The sequence below is a fragment of the Ctenopharyngodon idella genome, chromosome 16 (assembly GCF_019924925.1).
Source record: "Ctenopharyngodon idella isolate HZGC_01 chromosome 16, HZGC01, whole genome shotgun sequence".
In the NCBI taxonomy this organism is placed as follows: domain Eukaryota; kingdom Metazoa; phylum Chordata; class Actinopteri; order Cypriniformes; family Xenocyprididae; genus Ctenopharyngodon; species Ctenopharyngodon idella.
This window is the reverse complement of record NC_067235.1, coordinates 5,591,472-5,609,459: the sequence shown is the minus strand read 5'-3', so window position 1 is coordinate 5,609,459 and position 17,988 is coordinate 5,591,472. Positions and strand designations below refer to the sequence as shown.

The 17,988-nt window shown below is 36.1% G+C and overlaps 1 protein-coding gene across 2 annotated transcripts in view; it reads left to right on the top strand.

The window, feature by feature from the left end:
• Positions 1-15,506, top strand: part of adamtsl4 (ADAMTS-like 4) — a 76,787-nt gene extending 61,281 nt beyond the window's left edge. For both annotated transcript variants that reach the window (XM_051865235.1, XM_051865234.1), the window contains exons 9-17: positions 696-822; positions 3,770-4,030; positions 5,243-5,372; positions 5,922-6,126; positions 8,276-8,449; positions 8,577-8,756; positions 11,539-11,718; positions 11,807-11,951; positions 13,393-15,506. In XM_051865235.1, the coding sequence (XP_051721195.1) occupies positions 696-822; positions 3,770-4,030; positions 5,243-5,372; positions 5,922-6,126; positions 8,276-8,449; positions 8,577-8,756; positions 11,539-11,718; positions 11,807-11,951; positions 13,393-13,523 (1,533 nt within the window). In that variant the 3' untranslated portion in view covers positions 13,524-15,506. The remainder of the gene's footprint in view (positions 1-695; positions 823-3,769; positions 4,031-5,242; positions 5,373-5,921; positions 6,127-8,275; positions 8,450-8,576; positions 8,757-11,538; positions 11,719-11,806; positions 11,952-13,392) is intronic.
• The last annotated feature ends 2,482 nt before the right edge of the window (positions 15,507-17,988 follow it).

Below are 17,988 nucleotides of genomic sequence, written 5' to 3'. Positions count from 1 at the left end.
TTGCACAACATTGCACCATTTCAACCTCTAAACAATTTCATGTCAGTAATTTTGATATACTACAGTTTTCATTGTTTGTCTAGTTTAATTATCAGTATTTAAGTAGTGATATTAGTTTAAGTATGGGTGTCAGTAGTTTGGGTAGTCTTACTAGTTTAGTTATCAGTGTTTGGTTAATTAAAAGTATCAATATTAGACTACTTTATGTATCACTAATGATACTAGTTCAAGTATCAGTATTGGTCAGGTTTAGGTGTCAGTAGTTTTGGTAGCACACTACTTTAATAATCAGTATTTTAAGTAGTGATACTAAATTAAGTAATCAGTATTGTTCTTGTTTAGGTGTAAGTGGTTTGAGTAGTCAAAATAGTTTAAGTATCAGTATTGCTTTAGTTTAGGTGTCAATAAGAGTCAATTGTTGACATGCAGTAACAGCATATCATGGATAGCACAGCTCTGATCATTTAGTCTTGGAAGAATGTGATGAATAATATTTCATATTCATATGTTTCAGTTTTAAGTTTATTTAGAAGTTCAGAGAAAGAGCGTCCACATACTGAGTGTGTAGGAGTGTGTTTGAGTGTGTTTGCATCAGTGATATACGGCCGATACTAACTGGAATGCGGTCGTGGAGTGAGACGTTACCATATGCTGGAGTTTATTAACCTGTTTTTACTCTTTCTGTCTCGCTGTAGATTATTTTCCACAGGCAGAATCCAGGCATAGACTATGAATATTATATCCCAGTGGAGAAACAGAGGGACGGTGAGAGAGAAGTACACAGAGAGAGGGAGCGAGGACGGGCAGCACTCCGAGAAATCAGTGAGTTTTCCTACAGTCTTCTTGTCACAGAGAGTCTTTCTCTCTTTCTCTCTCTTGCCATCTCAGTTTCTATTTTTCTCTCCTGATGATCTTCTCTCTCACTCTAAATTTATAGTGTTTATATGTGTGTGCCACGCAGATATATTTCACTTGAGTAGTCTTCTCTTATTTCTCTCATCACGTATTGGCCACTGCCGAAACCTTTTAAGGTCATTACAGGAGAATGGGCCTATGATTGTGTGTGTGTGTGTGTAACATCAGAGGATGATGTTAAACAGAGTTTATATGAGAACGGGGTCACTGTGAGAGTGTGTGTCATGAACCAAAAAGCATGAATCAGACTTTAGTTAAGTGCCAACCTTGCGAAAAACAATTTTTGGCAACTTCTGAACAGACTAGGAGACCATCTAAATCAGCTTAAACCAGTAAATACCAACACGCCACAGGCTGGTTTAAGCTGGTCTTTTCAGCAGGGAATTAAAACCCAGTGAGCTGTCTTGCTGTCTACTCCCTACACAGAGAGTAAGACTTTTCCTTCATCTTCAGTACAAAAATGAAGAGCTTTCTGTCCCTCCATTGACAGTCTATGCAACTACCACTTTGACGCTTCAAAAAGTTCATAAAGAGATCGTAAAACTAATCCATATTTATTGAGCGGTTTAGTCTACATTTTATTAAGAGACTTGACCGCTTTACAGTGGTGGTCAGAATTATTGGCACTCTTGGTAAATATGATCAAAGATGACTATAAAAATAAATCTGCATTGTTTATCCTTTTGATCTTTAATTAATAAAATTAGCAAAAATCTAACCTTTCATTGACGGAAAAGAATTGAAAGTGGGGGGAAAATCACATTATGAAATAAATGTTTTTCTCCAAAACATGTTGGCCACAATTATTGGCACCCCTAGAATTTTTTTATAAATAAATATCTCTGAAGTATATTCCCATTCATATTTACATTTTTTTAGCACACCAGGGTGATCATGAACATGAAATTGTCCAGCGATGACTTCCTGTTCCACAGGAGTAAAAACATGAGGAAACACAAAAGCCAAATTCCCTTAATCATTCATCACAATGAGTAAAACCAAAGAATATAGTTCTGATGTGCAGCAAAAGATTGTTGAGCTTCACAAAATAGAAAGTGGCTGTAAGAAAATAGCTAAAGCATTGAAAATCCCCATTTCCACCATCAGGGCAATAATTAAGAAGTTCCAATCAACTAAAGATGTTACAAATCTGCGTGGAAGAGGACGTGTGTCTAAATTGTCCTAATGCGCGGTAAGGAGGAAAGTTTGAGTGGCCAAAGACTCTCCAAGGATCACAGCTGGAGAATTGCAGAGATTAGTTGAGTCTTGAGTCTCAGAAAGCCTAAAAAAATGATCAAACAGCACCTACATCCCCACAAGTTGTTCAGGAGGGTTTCAAGAAAAATCCTCTGCTCTCATCCAGAAACAATCTCCAGCATATTCAGTTGTCAGACACGACTGGAGCTTCAAACGGGACCGGCTTCTATGGTCAGATGAAACTAAAAAAAGAGCTTTTTGGCAGCAAACCCACCAGATGGGTTTGGTGCACACATGGATAAAAAGTACCCCATGTCCACAGTTAAATATACTGCTGGATCTTTAATGTTATGGGCCTATTTTTCTGCTGGAGGTCCTGGACATCTTGTTCATCTTGTTCAGATACATGGTATCATGGATTCTATGAAATACCAACAGATAAAAAAACAAAACCTGACTGCTTCTGCTAGAAATCCAATAATGGGCCGTGGTTGGATCTTCCATCAGGACAATGATCCAAAACAAACATCAAAACCAACACAAAAATGTGTCACTGAGCACAAAATGAAGCTTCTGCCATGGCCGTCCCAGTCCCCTGACCTGAACCCTAAAGAAAATGAGTGGAGTGAACTGAAGAGAAGAAGCACCAGCATGGAGCTGGGAATCAGAAGGATCTGTAGAGATTCTGCATGAAGGAATGGTCTCTGATCTCTTGTCAGGTGTTCTCCAAACTCATCAGGCATTATAGGTGAAGACTCAGAGCTGTTATCTTGGCAAAAGGAGGTAGCAAAAAGTATTGAATAAAAGGGTGCCAATAATTGTGGCCAATGTGTTTTGGAGAAAAACATTTCATAATGTGATTTTCCCCCCACTTTCAATTCTTTTCCTTCAATGAAAGGTTAGATTTTTGCTAATTTTATGAATTAAAGATCAAAAGGATAAACAATGCAGATTTATTTTTATAGTCATCTTTGATCATATTTACCAAGAGTGCCAATAATTCTGACCACCACTGTATATGATAAACGAACTTAATTTATACTTATATTCACATATAAACATTGATCAGCAAACATAAACAGAAGCTCAACCGAACCTGCTTGACACGCAAGAACAAACCTCTTGTGGAAGCTCAAACATGCTGTGTAACACACAACAGTGAACCTCATTGGTTTTTGAGGAAGCTTAAACGTGCTGCGTAACATGAGAATGAATCTCATTGGTTCTTGCAGAAGCTCAAACATGCTGCGTAACACATCAGAATGAATCTCATTGGTTCTTGCAGAAGCTCAAACATGCTGTGTAACACGAGAATGAACCTCATTGGTTCTTGTAGAAGCTCAAATGTGCTGCATAACATGAGAATGAATCTCATTGGTTCTTGCAGAAGCTCAAACATGCTGCGTAACACACTAGAATGAATCTCATTGGTTCTTGCAGAAGCTCAAACATGCTGTGTAACACGAGAATGAACCTCATTGGTTCTACCGGAAGCTCAAACTATTTCACTAATAAGTACTCTTTTTAAAAGTGTACTTCTTTTTCACAAGGGTTTTACTGTTGCATCACTACATTGTTCAGCCTATCTTATTTGTTTAGCGTTTAGTTCTAGGCAGGCAGCACACTAGAACTCATCATGTTTATCTCTGTGTTTCAGGTGCTGTCTCAGTGGCAGTCGAAAACCCTATTGCTCCTCCTCCTGTGTTGTCTTCTGCCTCCTCGCCTCCATTTTCCTTCCCTTCCTCCTCATCTTCCTCTGCATCTGATCGATGGCAACCAGAGAGGCCCCGCCCACAGGCCTTAGGACCCAATCGTAACGCTCGGATCCCTCCAAGAACGGACCTCCCACTGGACAATCAGCCTCCGTTTGTGTGGCGAAGAGGCCCGCTGACAGAATGCACCGCTACCTGTGGAAAAGGTCAGAGGTCACCATAGCTATGTATATGAGTTGTAGTCAAGGGGTCAATGTTTGGCCGATGTTATTGTTGCAGTTTTTACAGATGTTACTGTTTTTGTTAATGAGCATAAATTGATATCTGTATCCCAATTCAAGCTACTGTCAAATTTATAAATGTAATTTATTCCTGTGGTCAAAGCTGAATTTTCAGCATCATTACTCCAGTCTTCAGTGTCACATGATCCTTCAGAAATCATTCTAATATGATGATTTGCTGCTCAAGAAACATTTCTGATTATTATCAATGTTGAAAACAGTTGTTTGATATTTTTTGTGGAAACCGTTATACACATTTTTGATAATAGATCAATTAAAAGAACAGCAGTTATTTGAAATGGAAATCTTTTTTAACATTACAAATGTCTTTTTTGATCAATTTAATGCATCCTTAAAAAAAAGTATTCATTTCTTTAAAAAATACAATCTAACTGACCCCAAACTTTTGAACAGTAGTGTTTACATACTCCTATATTTTTCCCTGTCTGCTACAAGCCAAGAAGTTATATTATTGAGTGATACACCCCATGGCATTTACATAAATCTCCTCTTATGATTTTACACCAGTTGACAGCACACACTATTGCTTTGAGTGGCTCTTCTTTAACCTGTGATCCAGAGTGGACGTGGTGGATTAATGTTGTGTTTATATGTAATAGGAGAGCTGGAAACACTCAGAGAACATGAACCCATTGCCTACTGACATATGAAGAGAGCCAAGCACTGTGGAACAGAAAGTACATGTGCCAGACTGTAAGGGAGTTTCTCTGTAGGGCTGTGAGTGTGTGTGAAGGGGTTTCTCAGTGCTCACCACTGTTTTTGATTACGCTGATATGCCCAGTGTGAATTTGCTCTCTGCCGCCTCCTTCTGGTATGTTTAAAGAGCTGCAGATTGTTGCAACTGACAATTAGTGCGCTCGTTAGTGGTGTTTGCTCAAGCAAACATCACTCACTATTAGCATTCCACAGATTTAGAGTTAGTTATTTAAACAAAACCCAAAGAACCAAACCAATATCTAGAGACCATAAGAACACAGACACTTGAGGTTGTAAACAACCACCCAGAATACTTTGCTGTCAAATTTTACACCACTCAACACTAAAAAATGCTGTATTATGTGTATTTTCTGTTTGTTTGTTTTTTTGACGTGTACATATGTGTTTGTGTGTATCCAGGCTCTCAGTACAGAGAGATTGTGTGTGTGAATAGACACACAGAACAGGAAGTCCATGAGAGGAGGTGCGACTCTGCAACCAAACCCATACCAGAGGAGGAACCGTGCAATGTTCATCCTTGTCCACCATTGTGAGTAACTGTGCATGTACTGTACATAGAATACTGTTCAAAAATGTTTTAAATACATTAATATTTTTTATTATAGGATGCATTAAATTGACAGTAAATACATTTATAATGGTTCGAAATGTTTCTATTTTTAAATAAATGCTGCACTTTTGAATCCTGGAAAAATGTATCATGGTTTCAACAAAAATCTGAAGCAGCACAACTGTTTTTAACATTGAAAATAATCAGAAACTCTGATATTTTGTTGTAAATTTAAATGCATTACCCCCAACAATGTTCGACAGCATCTGTGGCATCTGTTACTATCCATAAAGCACTCAGGAATTACATTTGCCAGTAAAGCATAAAGTTCATCCATCTAGAAAAGTAGTAACTTTATAGAATATGAACATTTTTACTTTAATCGTGCCTGTAAGGACTTTTTAAAAACATTATCATCATCAGATTTCTGCTGTTTCATATCCTGCTACAGATGCACTTACATACATGAATATGGATCGTTGTTTATATGTATATCTCATGTTAACTTGTGTGTGTGTGTGTGTGTAGCTGGGACACGGGCGCGTGGTCGGAGTGCAGTGTATCCTGCGGCTGGGGTGTGCAGCAACGTCACATACAGTGCAGGCAGAGTTTTGGGAATCGTTCGACGATGGTTCACCCTCAGCGCTGCTCCGGTCTCTCCCGTCCCAATGCCACACAGCCCTGCCACCTGCGCGTCTGCTCCCACTGGGAGATCAGCACCAACTGGAGCGCGGTAAGACATGTGTGCGTGAGGTTGACTAGTTTACTTTTTTCTATATTTTTTTAAATATTATTTAGTATATTTTGTAAATATTGTATGTAGTAAAATATGTTTTTATATTTTTGAGCAGCTGTGCCTTTTCTGTTCTTGTTGTATCTTGTTGTGTCTGTTCACCCAAAAATGAAAATTCTATCATTAATTACTCACTCTCATGTCATTCCACACCCGTAAGACCTTCATTCATCTTCAGAACACAAATTAAGATATTTTTGATGAAATCCGATTGGTATCTGAACCACACATAGTCAGCAACCTAATTGCACTTTTCAAGGTCCAAAAAGGTACTAAAGACATCATTAAAATAGTCCATGTGACTACAGTGGTTCAACCTTAACCCTTTGAGCGGTACGGTCCCACATATGGGATTTTTATTTCTGTGCCCCTGGGCGTACGTTCAGCGACGTCACATAACTGCCAGATTCAAACTGTGCTTTCGCGCTTTGGCTGCGAGATGGACGCACTCAGCGCTTGTGTTTTCAGCCACATAATGTTTTTTTTTTTTTAAGGTTTCAGACATACGCATAAGCACCAGTAAAACAATACATTTAGAGTTTATAAAATACACACTGATGTCAGACTTCAGTGGAAGCAGCAGTAACAATCCATTCAAATGTAATTTGCCGACATTTATTCATATCAGACACACATAATGGGCCTAAGTAACTATAAAGTTTACTCTATTATTCTTCCAGTTCACCAGCCACTTACTTGCATATATTTCAGGAGAAACTGATGAATTCATGTGCTGTAAATCTGACTGACAGGACTGCGGGGCAAACTAAGATGGCGGCGCCCATCTCGCTTTATAGATCAAGATAAAGATGATTTATAAAGGTTTTTAAATGACAAAACATGCTCACTTACACATATTTGATAATCAGAATATCAGATAGTTGATGACATGGTAAGCAAGTTTGTGAATATTTTAAATAAAAAGGAAAAACAAAATAATAGCGATCCATCTGTCAGTGTTATTGAGGCTGCGTTCAGCGTACGTGACACACATGACGCGTCACCATGGAAACAATAGGGCAAACATTCTAAAATAATGGTCGCCTTAAAAAAAACTCACTCTGGGGGGCGTCAGTTAGAATATTTTAAACTCACGCTTGAAAGGGTTAATGTTATGAAGTGACAAGAATACTTTGTATGCACAAAAACAAAACAAAAAGAACTTTATTCAATGATTTCTTCTCTTCCCTGTCATTCTCCTACGCTGTTTACGTTGTAGAGACACTGACTGCAGCGCTTCCAGGTTCTACGTCAGAACGGCGGGTCTGTATTGGCCGACCCTGCTCATGTGAGCACCACGACACATTCGTGTGATGCTGACGCAGGAGCCGGCCAATAATGAGCCAGCGTTTGGATGTAAACAAGGAAGCTCTGCACTGCGTTCACTACGTCAACAGCGTAGGAGACTGACAGGGAAGAGAATTGTTGAATTGTTGAATTTTTGTGCACAAAAAGTATTCTTGTCGCTTTACCAGTAAAGTTGAACCACTGTAGTCACATGGACTATTTTAACAATTTTTTTTCTACCTTTCTGGGTCTTGAAAAGTGCAATGACGTTGCTGCCGATGTGTGGTTCAGAAACCCTTAGATTTCATCAAAAATATCTTAATTTGTGTTCTGAAGATGAACGAAGGTCTTACGGGTGTGGAACGACATAAGGGTGAGTAATTAATGACAGAAATTTCATTTTTGGGTGAACTAACCCTTTAAGGCTCCAGTGCAGATGCACACATGCAGATGGATGTTTTTTTGCACTGCATCTTGCGTTGTTTCTTGTCCCGCCACAAGCATTGCATTTTTAAGATGCTGCGTCAAGTTGAAAGTAATCTTTTAAAAATGTGTCTTGTGAATTGAGACCCTTGTATTGTTGCATATTGCTTCCAGCCTAACTGTTTTTATAGGCAAAAATGTGTCTTGTGTTAATCCCGCCTATGAAACATGTTCTGGCTACAGTAGTTGATTTGGAAAATCTGTTGTTATGCTCTAGTTAAATGTATGTGTTTATCTCCAGAGAGCGTGTGTGTAAGTGTGGGCACATAGACGTGTTTGAGCTGTCTGTGTGTGTTAATGCATCTTTTTCCCCCAACAGTGTTCAGTGGATTGTGGAGTGGGAAAGAGAGTACGGAGTGTACGCTGTGTCAGTAACCATGGTAACACTGTGAATGACAGGGAGTGCAATGACAGGCTCCGCCCACAGCGCACCGAGGACTGTCACATGGGCCCTTGTGTCACTAATTGGTACTTCACGGATTGGACAAACACTGTGAGTATTGACCAGTGAGATTCATGCTTGCACTTGATTTGCCAAAAGGTCATTTTGTAAATGATATATTCATGTAGAGATATTTAATCAAATGTTTTAAATCTGGCTTATTGTTTCTCTCTCTCAGTGTTCTGCGACGTGCGGGCCGGGTGTCCTGCGGAGAGAGGTGGTGTGTTTGACCGGTGGAGGCAGGAGAGAAGGAGACGGCGGAGTGGAATGTGTGGGAGAGAAACCGGCTGATATGAAGGCCTGTAACGGGGGTCCCTGTACACCCACCCACCTGTGGTACACTGGACCCTGGGGACAGGTAAGACAGACGCACTGAGGACCGTGTGTCTACAACAGAAATACATCAATTATATTCCAATGTTAAGGTCTGTGAATAAAATTCTATCATAGAATATAGAATAGAATAACGTATAATAGAATAACAAAAGAAAATCAAATAAAATGTAATAAAATGAAAGAGAACAAAATATAATAGAGCAATGTAGAATAGAATAACACTGAATAGAACAGAATAAAGTTGCATAGTATAAAGATGTATAGAATACAACTAAGTTAAAAACAATGTAGAATGGAATAACAGAATAGTACAGAGCAATTAGAAGTTAAGATAATTCAATTTAGAGCAGACGACCACCACAGCAGATCTGGCAATTCTGGAAACCATCATGGCTGATCAGGTGAAACTGAAACATGAAGCACAGAGAGGTTGGCATTGGCCACTAAGGCCGTAACAGGACAGGCAGGGAGCTCAGGAACGCCCTCCGAGGCTCTGACTAGAACGTCGTGTTGAGGCAAACAGGCAGTTCCGGTATGACCTCTATGGTCATGTCGAGGCAGACAGGGAACTCAGGGACGACCTCCGTGGTCGCATCAGGGCAGACATGGAACTCATGGGCTGGAGCGGGCTCTGGGACTGGAGCCGATGTGTGCACAGCCCACACACACCGAATGGCTATGGCCATAATGGCCAGCGCTGCAATCTCTGAGGGCTCAGGCGTGGCGGCCATCTTGGCTGAGGGCTCAGGCGTGGCGGCCATCTTGGCTGAGGGCTCAGGCGTGGCGGCCATCTTGGCTGGGGACTCTGGCGTGGCAGCCAAACCCCCCCAAAAAAATGTTTAGGGGAAGTGTCGTCCTCAATATCCCCAACTGTGAAGGAGGACCCAGCCAACAACAGAGCATAATCCAAAAATTTTATGAGTGAACCTCGATCATTGAGTCCGTAACAATAAAAGTCAATAAGTGCAAAATCAGGAAAGTCTGTGAGGTAAGCAAGTTCCAGAAAATCTTGGGTGTGGTCCTCGAGTGATTGGTTACCTTGGCGTAGATGGATAAGTCTTACTGCTGGATCCATTTTGTGGTCGGGTGTTCTGTAACGCAGAGTGTTTCAGAAACGAGGAAGAGGAGGATCCAAGTGCAGTTTATTAACAAAATAACACAATACATCCAAGCCACAGGAAATAGGCAAAAACCAGAGTAAATCCAAACCGGGGCAAAACAGAACTGAAAACAACTCACTCAATACATCAACTAAGGACAACACCAGACAAAGAACATGAAAAAAAAAATGAAAAAACACTGGGGTATATATACACAAGGGGTGATTGGCAAACAAAAAAAAAACTGGAAACAATCAGAGAACTAATCAACAAGAAAAACTACAAAGGACTACAAAACATGACACTAAGACAGGAAATAAAACAAAAATCCACAAGACAGGGGAACACAGGCTGGGATCATGACAAGATCATTGTAAAAATAGAATAGAATAATGTAGAACAGAATAACATCAAAGAAATCTTAATAAAAGGAAATAAAACAAAATAGAATAGAATATCATTGATTAGAGCAGAATAAAGTTGCATAGAATAAAGATGAATAGAATAGAACAAAGTTCAATATGGAACAATGTAGAATGGAAAAACAGAATAGTACAGAACAGAACTAGTCAATACGAATAGTTAAAATAATTAGAATTAGAACATTCTAAAATTGAATAGAATAACACCTAATACAATGAAATGTAACAAAATATTGTTGAATAGAACAGAATACAATTGCATAGAATACAGATAAAAACAGAACAAAGTTAAATGTAGAACCATGTGGAATGGAATAACAGATTACAATAAAGTTAAAGTAATTCAATTAGAACATTCTAAAAATTGAAAAGAATAATGTAGAATGACATCAAAGAAACCTCAAAATTTAAAACAGAATATAATAATAAAGTTAAAATAATTCAATTAGATCATTGTAAAAATAGAATAGAATAATGTAGAACAGAATAACATAAAAGAAAACCTAATAAAAGGAAATAGAACAAAATAAAATAGAATATCGTTGATTAGAGCAGAATAAAGTTGCATAGATTAAAGATGAATAGAATATAACAAAGTTAAATGTAGAACAATGTAGAATGGAATAACAGAATAGTACAGAATAGAACTAAACAATAAAAATAGTTAAATAATTAGAATTAGAACATTCTAAAATAGAATAGAATAATGTAATAGAATAACATCAAAGAAACTTAATAAATGAAATAGAACAAAATAAAATATAATAGTAGAATGTAGAATAGAATATCATTGAATAGAACAATAAAATTGCATAGAAAAAAGATGAAAAACAGAATGTTAAATGTAGAACCATGTAGAATGGAATAACAATACAAGTCAATTAGAATAAAGTTAAAATAATTCAGTTAGAACATTCTAAAAATCAAAAAGAATCGTGTAGAATGGCATAAAAAATGAAAGAACAAAATAAAATATAATAGAACCATGTAGAATAAAGTTGCATAGAATAAAGATGAAAAGAACAGAACAAAGTTAAATGTAGAACAATGTTGAATAGAACAACTTGCAATAGTACAGAGCAGAACAAGTCAATTAGAATAAAGTTAGAATAATTAAATTAGAACATTCTGAAAATAGAATAGAACGATATAAAATAGAATAACATTGAATAGAACAGAATAAAGCTGCATAAAATAAAGATGAATAGAACAGTGAACTGTCTTTGAGCGGTCATGAGTGTGTGTTGGCAGTGGTCACTCTGTGTTCACTCTCTGTCAACAGTGTAATGTAGCGTGTGGTAACGGCACCCAGCGCAGGGACGTCATCTGCGTGAAGAAGACAGGAAGTGACTTCACAGTGAGCGGCTCCAGTGAGTGCTCCCACCTGGAGAAGCCGTCCCCAGTGCAGTCGTGTGAACTGCAGCCTTGCAAACCACAGTGGTTCACCACCGAATGGAGCACGGTGAGGATGAAATCATCTGTCCATCAATGTGTCCTTTAGGATCTTCCCTTCTTCTGCTATTATTAAGTTTCCCTCTCTTTCGGTATAGTGCTCTCGCTCCTGCGGGGAAGGGGTGCAGACACGGGAGGTCCGGTGTCTCACGGCAGAAAAACAGTACAGTGCTGCCTGCGATCTTGACACTAAACCTGCGCATGAGCAGACCTGTAACACCATACCATGCAGTCCATTTGAAGGTGTGTGAGTGTGTGAGTGTTGTTGCATGCGATGACAAACTGGGGTCCGGAGACCGCCAAGAGGCCACAAGGGAATGCTAAGGGGTCCGTGGAAAACGTTTGGGGAAAAGCAGCGTTAAAAAAAAAAAAGTAAAAATAAATAAAAATAAGATTTTTATTTATAATTAAAAATCTTTAAGATTAAACTAACTAAATAAATAGATGTGATTGAAATGAAAAATAATTAAAATAAAATGTTATTTAAATAAATAATAAAATAATACCTTAGAAAAAATAAATGTATTAAAATAAATAAATAAAAATGTGTTTAATAATAAATACATAAAAACATTTTATTAAAATAAATAAATATAATTTGATTTTTAAAAAATAAATTATAAATTGATATATTTAATTAAAATAAAATAATAATTAAAATAAATAACATTTGATTTTAATAAAAAATAAATAACTACATAAATAAAAAAAATTTGATTAAAATAAAAATAAAAAAATATACAGTTCAATTAAAATAAATACATTTTATAAAACTACATAAATAAATAAAATTTGATTTAAATAAAAATGTAGTGTAAAAATAAAAAATGAATAAATAAAATAAGGTTAAACTAAGTAAATTAATACATTTGATAAAAATAATTTGATAAAATAATTAAATGAATTAAATGCATCTAAGTGAATAAATAAAAACATTTAATTTAAAATAAATAAATACAATTTGATTTTTAAAAATAAATTATAAATTAATAATTTTAATTAAAATAAAATAATAAATTAAATAAATAACATTTTATTTAAATAAAAAAATAACTACATAAAAACATTTGATTAAAATAATTTGATAAATAAACAAATGAATTAAATACATTTCAAATTAAGTAAATTAATAGATTTGATTAAAATAAATAACATTGATTTAAATAAAAAAAACTACATAAATAAAAACATTTGATTAAAATAAATAAAAATAATTAAAATAAATACAATTTGATTAATAAAAATAAATTTCATAAAGCTACATAAATAAATCTTGATAATAAAATGTCTAAATAAAATAATAATATAATAATAGTAAGTAAAAATGTATTGTAAAATGTTTAAAATAAATAAATAAAAATAAGATTAAACTAACTTAAGTAAATTAATGCATTTGATTAAAATTTGATAAAGATAAATAAATGAAACAAATACATCTGACATAGTACAGTATAGTGAGTAGAAAAAACACTATGTAATGTAATAGAAACTAAATATTTTAAACATTTATATTATGTATTTTTCAGAATATTAATTGGATCTTTACACATGAAAATATATAACTGCCTTTAAATTTTAGGATGGAGGTCCCTCATACGAGGATGATCATATTTGGGGGTTGGTGGCATGTAAAAGATCGAAAAGCCCAATTATAATTTCAATTATAATCCCTCTCTCTTCCTAGATGAGAACTGTAAAGACAGACGACATAACTGTGTAACGGTGGTCCAGGCCCGACTCTGCGTCTACTCCTATTACAAGACCGCCTGCTGTGCATCCTGTACCCAAAGTGCTCAGCGGGCCAAAAGACATTAACCCTAGACAGGTCACAAAAATGCCAGGTTCAGAGAATCACTACGAGCCAACCAGAGCCAAAACTCAGCCAATCAGTGATCGCATCACAGGAGACAGCCAATCAGAGGCCAGTCATGTTCAAATGGAATTCCAAGAAAGAATTCCACCTTGAACTGAGCTGAGATCAGGATCCATTTAAAGAGAAAGTTTTATAATGTTACCGCATATGGGCTCAGATGATTGACAGTAGCTCTTCCCCTATAGATGAAGAGTCAGCAGCAGTGCTAGGACTGTTTAGTACACTATACTGTCAAATACTTAACCATTCCTTAAATGACCTTTAAACGAATGCACTGATGTCGCAGGTCCACTTTCTGGACACGTATATGAAGATAATGTTAAGTGAGAACTATTCTAGAAGTTGCCTTTGTGCTTTTGTCACACATGAAGTGTTTCATAAATGTTTCTTTTAATTGCAAACAAATCAGCATATCTGGAATCATAATCACTGAACTATATTCCATCTCATTTAGCCGGTTTGTGAGGCGAGAGAGTTGTGTGACCAAACGATGACAAAACATCAGTTACACACATAATATACATCCTTCTCCTCATTAAGTTGCATAATATGTTGCTTGGAATTTACTGTTTTTGTAAGAAAGTGAAAAGGAGAGAAAGAATGCATCCATTTGTTTTCATGTGAATGCACATAATTACATAATTATTGCCTAAAAATTACTCAAGAAACAATAGATTCTTACACAAATGTCAGTTCCCCCTTGGCTTTGTCTCAGTCCCCTAAATTGTAAGATAGCCATCTTTATTCTTTAGGTTGGTTTTGTCTGAATGTATTTCAGTCATTTAGTGTTCCATGTTTTAGTGATTTTTTTTTTTTTTTTTTTTTTTTTGTGACTTTTTTTTTTTTTTTCTTGTGATGTCTGGCTGTTTTTATTGGTTGCCCACAATATAAATTCAAATTACAGAATCACCGTTTCAGAAGCACTACCAGTTTTAATATCATAATCATAAAGCATTTTTCTTGTGCATTTCATTTTGTGTAATTTAAGGCCTCTGATAAATGATTGCTATGGATATGTGCGCAGGCAGAATGCATTTAGGACAGAATTGTTTGTACGGTTTATTCATTGCACAAGTATTAAATATGCAAATAGTATAGTCATTTAGCCAAAGCGATGTACAATGCAAGACCATTGCCCTGTGGTTAAAATACTTAAGGGTTTCTAGTATCACAGATCAAATGTGAACTTTCTGTTACCAGACCATAGCTATAACTATTATAGGCTACTATAACCTCTTGACTCAGTTCTCCCTGATTGCAAACAAACCATTTAGTGTATAAATACAGTCTGTGTGTGTGTGTGTGTGTGTGTGTGTGTGTGTGTGTGTGTGTGTATGTGTGTGTGTGTGTGTGTGTGGTTCAGGTATACCCTACCTTACAAGATGTCCCCAAAAAGATGGCAATATCCGAAATCCTTGTCTTTGTGGGGACATTTTTGGTCCCACTGAGGAAAACAGCTTATAAATCATATAAGTGATGTTTTTCGAGAATGTAAAAAATGCAGAAAGTTTTCGGTGATGGGTAGGTTTAGGGTTAGGGGATTGGATATTTGTACAGGAAAAAAAAAAAATCATTATGTCTATGAAAAGTCCCCATAAAACGTGTGTGTATGTGTTTGTCTGAGAGTTTATGTACATATTTTGTATGTATATTATCACATACATTTAGAATGGTAGCAGAGACTCTTTAGAAGAATAAAAAAAAGATGCTTTTATATATGAAACAGGAAACATAGCTATTTATCTATGATAAAATACATATAATTTATTTTTTTTTTTTCTTAAATGGATCACTTACTGTCTTTGGAAATTCAAGATCAACTTGTCATTGTTATACATTTACTGTATGTTGCTTTGATATGGAATAAACAGTGTGTGCAGATTTTACCACAATTACTATTCATAATAAAGAAACCTACAACCGTACTACTGTTTTGTCATCAGTGCTGAAACTATGCTGCTCTCATATGATTCTTTTAACTAAATGTAAATTACTCCTGAGGAAAAAGTCTTGCATCATTTCTGCAGATGGCGTGGTTTGATATTTTGTGTCTAATGCAGTGACAATCACACATCAAATACCTTTTGTGGTCACGTGTATGTGAAAAATACGAATACAACTTTCATGTAGATGAACTAGAGTACTATATGATGATATAATGTAAATCAGTGTTGTTACTGAAAATTATTATTACTTATGAAGCCCATTAGACATAAAAAATAGTCATGTCTTTTAAGAACTGTTTACTAAAAGGTTCTTTGAGAACCACAAATGGTTCTTCCATTGCATCGTGAAAAAAAACCTTTTGGAACCTTTATTTTTAAGAGTATGAAGAACATTTTAAAAATCTAAAGAACTATTTAAGGATCCTTTTGTGCAATGGAATGTTTCTATTGATGTTAAAGGTTCTTCATGGAACTATCAATGCCAATAAAGAACCTTTATTTTTAAGTGTACTCAACAGCAATGATTCAATCTCACCAGCAGGGTGCAGTGCAGTCATGCCGCTCTCTGCTCGAACGTGTGAGCAACAACAACTTTGAGCTAATTATTATCAAAGTAAATCTTTTCCCAAGACCATCTAAATCACAGTTCTGTCTGAGATAATGTAGGCTTTGTGCCCATACAGCATGTGTGACCTCAGAAGGGAAGAGGAGGGGTTGGGGATCTGGATCTAGGGGCACTAGAGGCAGATGGTGACCTTTTCACAGTAAATCACTGAAACCTGTCTCATCCCACCAGGCGCATTTGGGTCACGGGGCTCCGAGCGAGAACGCAAGGGTTAAAATGTCCTGTTTCTGAAACAACAGCAATGTGAAATACTATGGATGTTGAAGGTTCTTTGTGGAACCATCAATGCCAATATAGAATCTTTATTTTTAAGACTGCATTATGTGCTGTAAGACGGGTGAATTGTTTATTCTGATTTTTATTATTAATAACAAATCTAACTATTTATTAACATAGAACATTTCATATAGTGGAAAAAAGAAATTTATTGTAGCTTTGCTGTGGGCTTTTACGCAAAAAAACCATTAACGGGTGTAAAAAGTACTTGAAACTATACTTAAGAAAATTTTTTAAATTGTACTTAAAGGGGACCTATTATGCAAAATTCATTTTTATAAGGTGTTTGAACACAGATGTGTGTCCACAGTGTGTGTAAACAACCAGCCTATAATGGTAAAAATCCACCCACTCCATTTTTGTAATCCCCATAAATCATAAACAGCCTTTTCAAACACACAGTTACAGATTTCCCCTTAATCTTACATAAGAGAAACTTCCAGTTTCATTCTAAAAGTTGTAACTTCTTCCTGAGTCTCTCCATCAGTGTCCGACTCCAGTTTGAACAATGTAAGGCTGAACACTGTTACTGACAATCCTCACTTTGGCTGCGTGAGATTCTCCAGTTTTGTTGTTGTTGAGCAACTGAAGCATGAGCTGTTAAAGCTCCGCCCTCTTCTGGAAAGCAGGCGGGAGCAGCAGCTCATTTAAAGGGACACACACAAAAACTGTGTGTTTTTGCTCACACCCAAATAGGGGCAAATTTGACAAGCTATAATAAATGATCTGTGGGGTATTTTGAGCTGAAACTTCACAGACACATTCTGGGGACACCAGAGACTTATATTACATCTTGTGAAAAGGGGCATAATAGGTCCCCTTTAATTTGATAAAAAAGTAGAAGCAAGCAAGCAAAAATAAAAATGCGAGAGGAGTTTCTTGTTTAAGCATTTTGAATTATTTTCTTAATGCAAAGTGAATTGTATAAAATGTTTTGTCAGACAAAGACAGATAAAGGTCTGTACATTTTTATATAGAACAACAATTTAAAAAAAAAAAAAAAAAGCAAATTGGAACTCAAAAACACTTTTAAAGTTAACGGCGCTTAAACGTCGAGAAGTAATGCAGAGGCCTTAAAGGGTTAGTTCACCCAAAAATGAAAGTTCTGTCATTAATTACTCAGCCTCATGTCGTTCCACAGCTGTAAGATCTTCAGAACACAAATGAAGATATTTTTGATAAAATCCAATGGCTCAGTGAGGCCTCTATTGCCAGCAAGATAATTAACACTTTCAGATGCCCAGAAAGCTACTAAAGACATATTTAAAACAGTTCATGTGACTACAGTGGTTCAACCTTAATATTATAAAGCAACAAGAATGCTTTTTGTACGGCAAAAAAACAAAATAACAACTTTTCAACAATATCTAGTGATGGGCGATTTTAAAACACTGCTTTGAATCTTTTGTTTCGATTCAGTGTTTCAGAGTGCCAAAGTCATGTGTTTTCAGCAGTTTGACACGTGATGTGAACCACTGATTCGAAACAAAAGCTTCGAAGCTTCATGAAGCGGTGTTTTGAAATTGGATTTCATCAAAAATATCTTAATTTGTGTTTCGA